This window comes from Hylobates moloch, unplaced genomic scaffold (assembly GCF_009828535.3).
Source record: "Hylobates moloch isolate HMO894 unplaced genomic scaffold, HMol_V3 SCAFFOLD_8, whole genome shotgun sequence".
Lineage (NCBI taxonomy): Eukaryota > Metazoa > Chordata > Mammalia > Primates > Hylobatidae > Hylobates > Hylobates moloch.
Genome location: NW_026652283.1, coordinates 76,605,083 through 76,617,256, shown reverse-complemented (window position 1 = coordinate 76,617,256; position 12,174 = coordinate 76,605,083). Strand labels below are relative to the sequence as shown.

Here is a 12,174-nt window from a genome sequence, read left to right as displayed (position 1 = left end):
GGGGAGGGTGGCAGCCCCAGAGTCAGCAGGGGAGAGGAAGAGCATAAAAAAGAGTTCCCGGGAAAGGCTCCTGTTTCTGAGCATTCGGGCAGCAAGGGGAGTGGCGCGCACTTCTCAGCCGAAGACACTCTTGGCGGGTCCGGCTTTGGGCTTCTCAAAGACAGTCTCGGTGCCTGTGCGGGTGCGGCTGAACACCGACGGGGCGGCCGAGCCAGCTTGCTCTGTGGGAGGAGGTAAAGTCAAGTGCCAGCCTGGCTTCCTGGGAGGGAAGGTCCCTTGTGATGGGAGCACCCTTTCTTGAGCCCAGGAATACTGGATTCTCAGAAAAGGATCCTTGACCGCCTCCCCCCACCACTGACACACACCTGCACCCCCATCCCCAGCCCCAGATGGCATGAGGACACTCACCACACTCTCGCATGACCTGGTAGGTCTTGGACTTGATTTCCTGGTTCTTGGTCAGGTTTCCTCGGGCCCCCTTCAGGTCCTCCTCCTTCACAGGGGGGCGCTTCTTCTTGATAGGGGCTTCCTGGGCACCAGCCTTGGAGATCCAAGAGCCTCATCTTACTACCTGAAGCCTTGAGGCGGGGACACCTACCTCTGTGCCTTGGCCAAGACCCCTCTTCTCTGCTCACTAAACCCAAGCCTATTCAAGGCTCTACTCCTCTTCCAGAGAAAGCCTTCCCAACTATACTCCACCTGCTGCAGGTCTCCCAGCTGTCTTGGTCTGACTTGCCCATGTGCCCTTCCCCTACAGCCTGGGAGCTCCTGGGAGCAGTGGCTGCTGCAGCCTCACACTGGTGTGTCTGGCTGCCTGGTCAAGCTCAGGGCTGGGCACAGTGGGGAACGGTGAAGGGGACTAGCTCTGAGGCTGGGCAATACTAGGGAATTTGGTTAGTTCCAAAACCTGTTCACTGGGTGGCAAGCAGTCCCTCAAGGATTGCCACTCTTCCAGAAAAGCGCCAGTATTTACTTTGTGTCTTTGGGGCTGGAAATGGGGTAGAAGGACCAGATGCCCGCAGAGTTACAGTCCAAAGTGGCCACCCACCCACAGAGCAGGCAGCAAGGACAATCCTCTCTCTTGGCAGGCTGGTCTGTCCCTCCAGGGTGGGGGACACCCAGGCTCGGTGTTTACCCTACCCCTCAACCCCAGGTGCCTGTGAATCTCAGACCTGCCTGTGCTTGGGTGCAGGTGCAGGCATTTCCTCCCTCAGCCTGGGCCAGGCTCCTCAGAGCAACACACTATACCCCTGCACAGGGATGCACCCAGCTGTGTCCCTCCAGCCTCATGTGCACACACATACAGCTTCATGCATGTATCATACAGAGACAGACAGACCTATGTGTGTAGCTACACACAGACTGCATGGCTGCAGGGCCCATAGCTACAAATGCACAAAGCTCTACACACTAAGCTATACCGGCAGCACACACATGCACGCGCACAAACGCGCGCACACACACAGATGCACACACACACGCACATGCAAAGATCTATCTAGGACCCCCCACCCCCAACATTTCTCTCCACTCCTCCTAACAAACCATGGAATACCACCAAAGCCACATAGAAGAGGGGTTCCTCAGGGGGTCCTCCCTGAGCCCCCATCTCCCAAGGGCTGCAGAGCCTCCAGTTCATGCTTGGGGCTCAGATCAAGACACAGCTGCCAGAGCCGAAAGTGTCCAGGACTCCACCTCCACTCCCTCTGGCATCAACACAGCCCGTGCTGGGTCCTCCTACCTGGGACATGGTGGGTATTGTGTAAGCGCTGGGTCTCTGAAGGCGCCTCTCTGGCAGGCAGCAGCTGCTGGGAAAGATCTGAGTGGAGCCCAGCCTTCTGAAACTTATATAGCCTGCTTGCTTGTCCCGGAGAGTCACTGCCCCTCCTCTGACAGGCTCCCTGATGATTCAGGTCCGCAGGGTCGCTGGCTTCAGAGTTTATTCTCGGAGATGACAGGGGCTCCGAGTACTGCTGCCTGGGGGCTGCAGCCCTGATGAAAGCAGATGGCTGCAGAGACCCTGCGCCCTCTGGGACAGCTGCTTGATTCGCCGGAGGGGGAGGTGCTGGCACTGGCGGACATGCTTTATGTTTACGTATTTGGGTCCTGGAACGTGACCATCTGAATTGTTCCTCTGCAAGGGTTCATCCCAGTGTATGGGGTGGGTGTGGGGTGTCCCTGAGGGAATGGAGGGCCCTAGCCGGGTTGGACTGCTCCAAGCTTGTTTTTCTTCCTCTTCCATCCCTTCCCCTGGATTCCAGTGGAGAGATTTTCCATCCCTGCATGGTGGCAGAGCACGAGCTTCCCATGTCTGCTGCATCTGCTCACGGCAAGCTCACTGGGCCCTCACAGCAAACTCAGGGAGAGGGGCTACCACAGGTTCACAGGTGGAGAAAGTGAGGTAAAGGGAGCCTGGGGAGTTGCTCATGTTTTTGCTGATGTCCTTGTCCTCTGTCCTATTCCAACTGCAAGTTCAGCGAGGGGGGAGTAAGGGGTCTGGAAAGGACCAGGGAGGAAACCATGCTCGATGGTGACAGCACTGATGAGAAAGAGGTGGGAAACAGGCTCAGGCTCAGGCCTCCGAGTAGGTGAGGCCACCGCAGCGGGGCTGGCCTGCAGGACAGTTTCAGTTGCTCAAAGAGGGTGGGGAGAGTGAAGCCCACTCCAGGTACCAAGCTGCAGAGACAAGAACAGGCCCAAGGGTTCCCCGGAAGGTCACTTAGCTCTCCTTTGCTAGAAGCTCCTAACACGCCTCTCCTCGCAAGGGGAAGATCCCCCAGGGCACAGGCCAGGACCCTAAGCCTGGGGTGGGTGTGGGGAATAGGTGTGCGTAGGAGGTCGGAGCCCTCCCAGTAACACACATATCTAAGTCCTTTTCAGTTTATGATGGAGATTATTTTTATCCTTGAAGTCTCCAGGCAGATGGAACCCAACCAGGCACTGACATTTGGTTATCCCAAATGCCACTCCATTGCTGTCATACTTTGAACCCCACCCCAATCCCCCTCCTGTCATCCTGGCTCCAGGAGGCCAATGAGAGGACTGCCAGGCTTGATCTGAGACAAGTGCTGACATGAGGAATGCCCAGGATGTGGCACATGGGCCAAGAGGCAGCCAAGGGCAGGCCAGGCCTCGTGGGGGCCTTCCGCTAGCTCCAGGGGTGCCTCTGCAGATGGCACCTGACGCTGCAGCTCTGCCCAGGGACCTGCCTCCTAGCCCCGCAGCCTCAGGGACAAGGATGTGGGCTGCTCACTGCTTATATTCTACCTCCCCAACACGATGTCCTCCTCAGAGACGGAATTGCTTTAATATTCACTAGCGAGGAAGTGGAGATGGACACGGCAAGAGCATGTTTGGCTTTTCCCTGGGCAGTTGCTGGCTCCCACTCCTGCCATGAGGCTTTGTAAGGTTCCTTCTCACTCTGGTTCCTGGGGAGAATCTTCTAATTCACAGGGGAATCTTTTTTGACCCTGCCAAGCTGTTTCAACTCCAGAGAACCCACAACCAACAACCACAAATGTGATGGTTTCTTTTTTAAAAAAACTGTAATAAGATGCCAAACTTTATTGTAAACCATTTTACAATGTAAGTACATCATTTTCTCTTTCATTGCAAAAAAACGTTTCCATGAATCCTACCACCACCGATTAAGCACCCCCACTGGATGGCTGCTGAAGTGGGCCATGGTTTTGCTCGCATAGGTCTGACTTCTAACAAACTTCAGGAAAAGAAAAATCAAATTTAAAACAACCCAACCAACCAACCACCAACCAACCCAGGAGCTCAAGGTGCTTGTGGCAAGTCAGACCATAAGTCCCTTACCAAAAGCCAAGCCCCTCAGAGCTGCCAATGTTTCACGAAGTAAAACAGAGAGCTCTGCACTCTTAGCTGCAAGCGTGTGAAACTTCTAAAAGCCAGCCCCACATTCTACGAGGCAGCTGCTCTGGCCAGTGGGAAGCTCCTTGCACTGCCTATCTTAGCCTGGCTGCGAAAAGGCCAGTGAACTGCGAGGGCAGAATGAGCTGCCAGCTGGGCGCTGCTCCCTCCAGGGTTCTGAGGCAGCCTTTCAACATAAACTTGGGGCTGCACCCTACAGGCTTACACTGTCTAAGGGAAGTCACAGCTTTGATTTGAGCCTTTTAATATTTTCCCTGAAGAAAGAGGCATGACAGGTGACATTAACCCATGACTCCCTGTCGCCAGGGAGGGCACAAGTTAAAGCTTGAGGAAGAAGGCCACCAGCATGGCCGAGGGGCCACAGACCCCCTCTTGCAAGTGTGCACGCTGAGTGGACCAAGAAGCCACCACCACCTGGATCTCACTAACATCCCCCCTTGCCATTGTCAACAACCTTCTGACAGCAAAAGGAAGTAACAGTACCAACCACCTCTTCCATCTGGATACGACAGTTCTACCTCATTAGTTTATTTCCAGTAGTTACAAGAAATTTGTTCATGACCTTGACTTGCAAGGTTCCACCACAGGTGGCTTGGCTGAGGTCCAGATTTGGACAAATCAGATTGATAGCACACAATATCCAGCCAACGTCCCACCATTTCTCAACACGGTGATGGATGCCATGTGGCCAGGTGAAGAGCTGCACCTCGTAAGGCACCTTGGAGCAGGTGGAGAGGAAACTCATCCCAGGGAGGGAGGGCAGCTTGGGAGGAAGTCCTGACCACAGCCCTCTGATCTGCTCTCATGGGATGGTGCACCATGGAAGAGCCCCCAGTGACTGCAGGAGGCACTCCTGGGGATACAGATTTGTGTGTGTACATGTGTGTGCACAAGCGCGTGCACACACACACACACGCGCGTGCACACACACACACACACACACACAAGAAAGGGAAGGCCAAACACGAGAGGTGCCCTATGGTCAGACCCCCTATTAGACCCCGGTCCTCTGGTCAGCCAGCTACTAGCTGCAGCTCAGAGACTAAAGCCCTTTCTGAAAATCAGGATACAGGGAAAAACCATCACTCCTCAGCTACCTCTTTGTTCCCCAAACCCTCTGCTCACTGGGAAGTGGGCCAAGCCTTCAGATAAGACCATCTGAGGTCTACATAACCCAGGGTTTGTTTCACAGCTTTCACAGATTATGGCTCTCCTATCCCCTGCCCTGTTTGGAAACATTAGGAGCTCAAGATTGAACATGAAGCTCTGATTGTGAGCTCCAGGAAGGTGGAAGAAACAGCTGCAGGCACAGGTTGTTCAAACCAAAATGAAACAGGAGGGGAGGAATTAGAATTGAGTCAGTGATGCCATGAAGGAATGACCGTCCTGTCAGGAACATGAGTCTTGGTCTTCCCAAATTCGACTGAGAATGGCCTGGTTCCAGCCACTCATCCCCACTAGAGAGCTGCTGGGGAAATACTGGCTACCATAGCTGTGGATGGGAGGGGGCACAAAGTCAATCTGAGCAGGAACAGCACCAGCAAAGTTGCCTCCTACTGTAGTTACAGTCCCTGCTCCTCTCAGCACCCTGGCTCTGCACTCCTGGCGGAAGATGGGCTGAGAAGGCCTGCCTGATGCTCGCCTTCAAGTCCAGGACAGGCAGGGCTCTGAGAGGCAGAGGGCAGTCCCAGGGTACCTGGTTTAACAGCTGGGTTCATGCGCCACAATTCGAACCCAGTGTGCTTTAAGTGAAACACATGTTCGTGCAGGTCTAAAAGGAAGGTTCTAAGTGGAGTGGCCTCCTCTGCACTTGTCTCACTTGAAGTTCAGGATGTCTCCCTTCTAGCTCATCACACCTTAGCAGTGTGGCTTCCTGTTCCTAACCATCCGTGGCTGCCTCTGACTTGACAAACCACTGAGCAGCACCCCTACCTTGCTGCTTCCACAGCAGGGAAACGGCTGGGGTCTGCCCATTCCACAGTCACTCAGCAAACTCCCAAAACCACAGGGGCCTGTGGCCACGCTGAGGAGTAGTGACCATTCCCCAGGGAGGGGACACGGCCTAGAAGCGCCTTGCCCTGCCTGTGGTTTAGAGAGTGAGCTCTCTCACCCCTGCCTGCCTTAGCCACCTCAGCTTTGGAGGGCGAGAAAAACAGGATCACTTTGTGAGGCAGATGTTCTTCAGAATGCTGTGCAAAACAAATAGGTGACACTAGGATGGCAGGTACCAGGGCAGCAGGAGAGGAGGTTCCTGGCGCTGTGTCCAGAGGCTGGCTCTGAAGGCTGCAGCAGTGGGGGCTGAGAGGCCGAGACCACTTTACACCGTGATTGGAGAGTCTGGTAGTCCTGGGTCCTCTGGACACAAAGACCTCTTAGCTAAGCTCCTTTCTTGGTCAAATTTAACTAAGATCTCTAATCTGCCGGCAGGAATGCTAGAGCTCGTGGGCCCTGGGCAGAGCCCTTTCTATTCCACACACACTGCAGCTCCTGGATCTGCATCCAGACCAGCTGCTCCAAGCTTGGGTCTGACCTTCACAGAACCACTGGGTTTGCTGATTCTAGAGAAGGGCCATCCTCTTTCCCTCCCCAATCATTTGTCTCATCTTATCATCTAATAATATTCCAAATAAACAACTCCCGACTTTTTCCTCCTGCCAGCCCACACCCCATGAAAGGCAAATAAACCAATTTCTTTGGGGATTAAAAAGAGTTTTTAAATACAATAGTATGAAAATATAACTTAAAAATATAAAAGTCAAACAGCATACGGAAGACTTAAAAATCTCTGTTTTGCCCATTAGTCCCATAAGTACTTTGTAGGAAATAAACACACACCCCCAACCCGGTAACACTGTCACAGCTCATAAAACCAGCTTCAGAAATCAATAGTTACAAAAGTCATTTCGAGTAAGAAAGCATTCCGGTTCCAACATGGTCAACGAGTCACTTTTAGCCCAAAGGCGTTACGTGTTCGCACTGCCCACAGCTGCGGTGAGGAGACCCACCCACTGTCTGTGTGCCTGTGCTTCCTTCCACCTTGCCACTCGGTTGGACACGGGGCAGGGCCTCAGGTCCCTCACAACACTGTCTGGGACGACAACAAACAAACACAACTCCTTCCTTGCATATTTGGTCAGTTTTTGTAGTGCAACTGAATGGGGACCTCCAGCTGCCCGTGGCCCCCTCGGGCGCTGGCTCCTCTTCCCTCTTTGTAAGTCACAGTAGTCTGGGGGCAGGCGAGAGTGGGCAGAGACAGCAAGAGGAGCAGAGGTAGAAAGGAAGGGCAGAGAGAGGGTAAGGAATGATGCTGCGGGATGACCTCTGCACACCAGCGGCTGGCGGGGCCCTCCCATCACCCCCAGCATGGGAATGTGTCATACGGGCAGCCCAAAGCGGTGCTTCTTTTTCTTCATAGGCTTGAGGGGGGTCAGTCTGCGGAGGTCCTCCTCCACATCGGACTCCTCCATCTCGTCATCCGCTGAGATCAGGATCTGAGGCAGTGGAGAGGCAGGGCCTGAGTCACCCCCAGCAGGGCCTTCTTCATTTGCCCTCCCTGGACCCTGGGCCCTTCAAATCTCATATTTCTTTTTTTTTTTTGGACAGTCTCACCCTGTCACCCAGGCTAGAGTACAATGGCACGATCTCGCCTCACTGCAACCTCTGGCTCCTGGGTTCGAGTGATTCTCTTGCCTCAGCCTCCTGAGTAGCTGATTACAGGTGCCTGGCACCATGCCCGGTTAAATATTTTTTTTTTTGCTACTTTTAGTAGACATGAGGTTTCACCATGTTGGCCAGGCTGGTCTCAGACTGCTGACCTCAAGTAATCCACCTGCTTCGGCCTCCCAAAGTGCTGGGATTACAGGCGTGAGCCACCATGCCTGGCCAAGTCTTAACATTTCTTTACAAGAGTGAGGGGAAGCTCCTTGTACTCAATGAGATGTGCTAGCCTCCACAGGCCACGTTCACCCCAAGGACACTCATGGGCTACTGAAGCCAGCACTGAGTCGACAGACCCCCTTCCTCTGCTAATGCTCCCCACTTCTTGGTCCACCTCCAGGGGAACCGACCTCCATCAGGACAAACTCAGCAGGGATCTGCAGCCTAAGGTCACCCTGGCTAAAAAAAGCTCAACCATGACCACATGCAGCTGTTGAAGCTGCCTTAAATACTGCAGAGGCAGACTGAAAAGCCTCTTTCAAAAGGAAGAGAAAGCATCTGTGGGCAGGGGGAGTTCAGCGTGGCTGCTCTGAGCCAACTCTGTAACTGCTGAAGACAAATAGCGGCACTTTGCTGTTCTAAGCCCCTGGAATGACTCAGCCATGCAGCTGGGGCAAACACACTCATCCCCTGCCCACCTGCCTGGCTCCTTAGACCTCTGAATATCAGGGAAAGGTTGGAACCACCTAGGTTGGGATCAGGAGGTCCAAAGCCCACCTGTGTAGGGAAACATGAACTCCTGTTCTAGGGCAGGGCAGGCAGTCTCATCTCCTCTTCCCTGCACTGTTCCCTCGCAGGGCTTCCTGCCTCTCGTCTTGGTCCCGACCACCACACTCCCCCTGCTCCTCACCGCCTGTACAAGTACATCCCAATGCCTCAGCCTGGATCACAGTGCATTGCCCATCTAGCTCAGCCTGTGCCTCACTTCTTGTCCTTCTGTCCTATGCTCCAGAATACAAGCCACAGTGCATTTCACACTATGGCCCAGACACTAAACCATGTGACTGTGAATGCTCATGAGCTGCTGCTTCTGCCTACAACACTGTTTGCCACTCACCTAATGTTCACCAAGTTCTCATATGACAGGTGCTGGCCAAATTCTAGAGACAAGCACCTAGAGAAGACACGGCTTCCCCTCTGTCCTACTATCTATTCGTCTTCTGAAACTCCCTCCAGGCTGTCCCAGGGCCCTCGTTGGGTTCTGCCTATGCTTCAATCTTAGAACATATTACGGTGTCATGACAAGCTACTTATGTGTCCACCTGCACCTCACCCACGTGTCTGACAGCCTCTCCGGGGAAGATGTTCGTCTCAGCTTTTCTGCAGCTCCCACCTGCACACTTCCTAGGCCTCCCATGCCTCCCACGAGCTGGCCCTGCACGCAGATGTGGGGTGAGTGCTGCGGGGCCACCAGAACACATATCCTGGCCTCAGGGCTGCTATTCATGGCCACCGTTCTTTCCTGAGGTCCAAACCTTTGAACTCAGAAGACCAGAAAATAAGGGGGGGGATGAGGTTCCTCCTGCAAGGTCTGGCTACCCCTATATTTTAGAAGTTTCCAGCTGTCTGAGCCAACACTTCCCTTGCTCTTTAGTGTTGGGCAGAGATTCAAATACCCTAATGCTTGAAGGTCAACCATTAGGCTCATGACGGTACTTGCCAGCTCACCAAACGAGGCAGCACTTCTCTCTCCTGTCTGTCATCTCCACTGACAGAGGAACTGTCGCAGGCAAGCCACCCCCATCTGCTCTGCCCTCCTGCCCTAGGCAGGCCCAAGGGACAGTGGGAATGGGTCCTGGCTGGACAGAGCTGTCTGTCCCTCGCTCCTCTCTGGCTCAGCCTCTTCTCCCGCCCTCTGACTCGCACTGTGACTCAGCACTCAAGGGAAGAACATACACAAACGTGAGACCAGAGACCCCCTTGGGCCAGCGATAGGACAGCTTGGGCCCTTGGAGAGTCAGGGAGGCCGTACCTCAGACTCAGACTCCTCGTGGGATGCGGCCCTCCGGTAGCGGACCTTGCTCCCATTCCTCGAGTCCTGGTTGGCTCCCCTTTCTTCTAGCTTAGCTTTCGTCTTCCCCTTCCTCATGAGGAAATTGTCCACTACCCAAAACATCAAAGCCTGCGGGAAGGAAAAGTGCAGGTTACTTTGGGATAAACCATTTTTCAAAGCAAAGCCAAACAGCCCCCATCCGCCCACTCCCATTCCAGGTTATAAGATCCAGAGCTATGCAAAGGAAAACCCAATCCAATCACCCTGCTATCTCCCAAAGCTTAGAAAGAGATTCCCAGTCTCCACATCCTCGGGTTCAGTTTTCTGATCAGAGTGTGCAAGGAACGTGCCCTGAGGGGTTTTTGTTGTGGTAATTGGGGGAATAGCCTTATTGGGGCCTGGAAGCAAGGTCTCTGGACACGCCTTCCGGGCCCCTCCCCACAGACTCCGTGTGGGTGGCCGGCACACCCTGCCATCATCTGTTTGTCCCAGCTTCCCTCACCACTTCTGTTTCGTAACTTCTAGCCATTGTGCTCGGGAGTTTCTCAAGATCTGTGGTCAGGAATGAACGATGGGTACGTTTGGAATGATCCTGAACTAGAGGCTGGCGTTACACATGGGTGGGGCTTCTTGGTGGGAGACCCCTCGGCAGGGAGGACAAGACAAAGCTCCCAGGCCCCTCCATCCTGGATGGGAGCCCTGGGATGGGGCCCTGCCTTTTGAGGGGGTAATCCTGCCATTTCCAGGTCTGGGGGTGGGAGAGGTGGCAAATGGTCATGCAAAGACCTGAGGGCTACAAGGTGAGCCGTCAGACTCAGAACTTTGGACAGGAACCCTGCCAGGCAGGGAGCAAACCAGGATAAAAACGCAACATGGCACTGACGTTGACAAAGAAGGGGACAATCAGCATGACGATGGCCAGCTTCAAGTCTGGGTTTTCAATGGGATTCAACAGGGCCACCTGTAAAGAGAAGCAGACTCAGTGAAGTAGGGAGAGGCCACCAAGAGTGTGCCTGGGGTGGGTGGGTGGTACCCACAGGCCCTGAGGGAGCCTTAGCTTAGACGCTTCCCCCAAAGCCCAACAGGAGCAGCACTTCATGCCCAGGGTTCCCAGATGAGACTGTCCACAAGGAACCCTTGGAGACCACATTAAGCAGCTGGTGCTTTGGCAGCTTCCCCTCAGTGTGGACTTGCAAAGTGCAGTGGGCTCACAGCCACCAAGCCAGGGCAAAGCAAGCAGTGCCCACCGGGAGAGTGGAGTGTGGGCTTCAGGGGGCTGGAGGGGTGAACACAGTGGGTGCTCATTATAGACACCAGCAACGAGGCCCCAGACCACTTTCTAACAGAAATCCCACACCTCAACCACCCCTAAAAGACAACAGCTCTGAAAAGCCTTGGCTTATTTTCTTAAATAAAATCCAAACACAAATAAAACCCAAAGGAGGCCAAGCTGAGCCACTTCTTCTCAAAGGCTTCTGGCTGGTCTCATGTGGGCATTCGGGGATGAGGAGTGGGGGTTTACCTACACAGAACTGGGGTCAGAGGGCAGAAGCCATGGTTGGGGAGCCCGTGGGCTGGCCAGGGCATCGGCACGCTGAAGGTCACAGACTGTGGAAGCTGCCCGTGGCACCACATGGCTCCGTTAAACTACCAGCCAAGAGAGGTCTGTGACAGGATGTTTGCCGATGTAGAAACATGTATCGTCGCAAGGCCTAAAAACCACCATCGGATGGTAGCAAGCCGAGGGCAGGGACTGTATTTCATTAGTTTTATACATCCCAAGGCTTCATCTAGAACAGACATTTAAAGTCTATGGATGCTAAGAATTGACAAGCTCTTTGGAGTAGTTGCCGTATCAGACCAAATCCAGGACACATTCACAGAGTTAAAACAGAAGTTTGGTTTTCCTAGAGTTGGCATGTGTGGGTGATGAGGAGGAAGTGCTGCTTGCTCAGCGTGGCAAGGAGCTGCTAATAATGCAGGGACGAAGCAAACCTTTTTCCACTGAAGTATTAGGAGGACGATGAAGACGACAGACTTTTCAAAAATCATGATCACGATGTAAAGAGCGCACTGCCCGACCCAGGCTCCACACTGCAGAGGGTCTCCTGCAGGGACAGGTGGGTGCTTAGTCACACAGGGCCCAGGCATCTGAGTGAGATGATGTCCCCACCCCACTCCCCGACACGCACCCCAGAACCCTTGCTCTAAAGGTACTTAATGAGCCCCCCAAAAGTCCAAAGGATTACCTCATCCTTAACAGACAAATGCAGTATTTTAAATAAAATCAGAGAATTCCTTATTTGAAGATACTAAAATGGCCTTTCTTTTAAGAGATTCTAAGATAGGATTAAAAAGCACTACAGTTAGGAAGTGCTTATTGCTGGAGCTCAGAAAAGCTGTTCTTTCTGCCTGCTGGCAGCAGAAGCTGTATGAAGCAAGACTGCTATTCTTATCCGTTGTTGATTTTTCCAGTGACGGCAGGGCTGCCCCTCCCTTCTCTGTCCATGAGTGGACTGATGTTTGTGGATGATGAAGCAGGACCCAGTCGCTTTGTTTGTCTCCCA

General features: G+C 53.6%; 2 protein-coding genes across 2 annotated transcripts in view; both read right to left on the bottom strand.

The window, feature by feature from the left end:
- Positions 1–76: 76 nt before the first annotated feature.
- Positions 77–2,974, bottom strand: MUSTN1 (musculoskeletal, embryonic nuclear protein 1). The gene is made up of 3 exons (XM_032161306.2): positions 1,742–2,974; positions 409–541; positions 77–221 (listed from the first exon to the last, which is right to left on the bottom strand). Exons 1-3 carry the CDS (start codon positions 1,748–1,750, stop codon positions 115–117), a joined length of 249 nt encoding a protein of 82 aa, XP_032017197.1. The 5' UTR covers positions 1,751–2,974; the 3' UTR covers positions 77–114.
- Positions 2,975–3,523: 549 nt separating this feature from the next.
- Positions 3,524–12,174, bottom strand: part of STIMATE (STIM activating enhancer) — a 61,137-nt gene continuing 52,486 nt past the window's right edge. The window contains exons 5-8 of the mRNA XM_032161304.2: positions 11,603–11,715; positions 10,491–10,568; positions 9,587–9,736; positions 3,524–7,388 (exon numbers count right to left, since the gene is read on the bottom strand). Of these exons, the coding sequence (XP_032017195.1) occupies positions 7,272–7,388; positions 9,587–9,736; positions 10,491–10,568; positions 11,603–11,715 (458 nt within the window). The 3' untranslated portion in view covers positions 3,524–7,271. The remainder of the gene's footprint in view (positions 7,389–9,586; positions 9,737–10,490; positions 10,569–11,602; positions 11,716–12,174) is intronic.

What these genes read in the sequence shown, in the direction of transcription:
- MUSTN1 (XM_032161306.2), bottom strand. An exon ending in CCAGGTCATGCGAGAGTGTG is followed by an intron (nt 222 to 408) that starts GTGAGTGTCCTC and finishes CTCCTCCCACAG; the next exon opens with AGCAAGCTGGCTCGGCCGCC.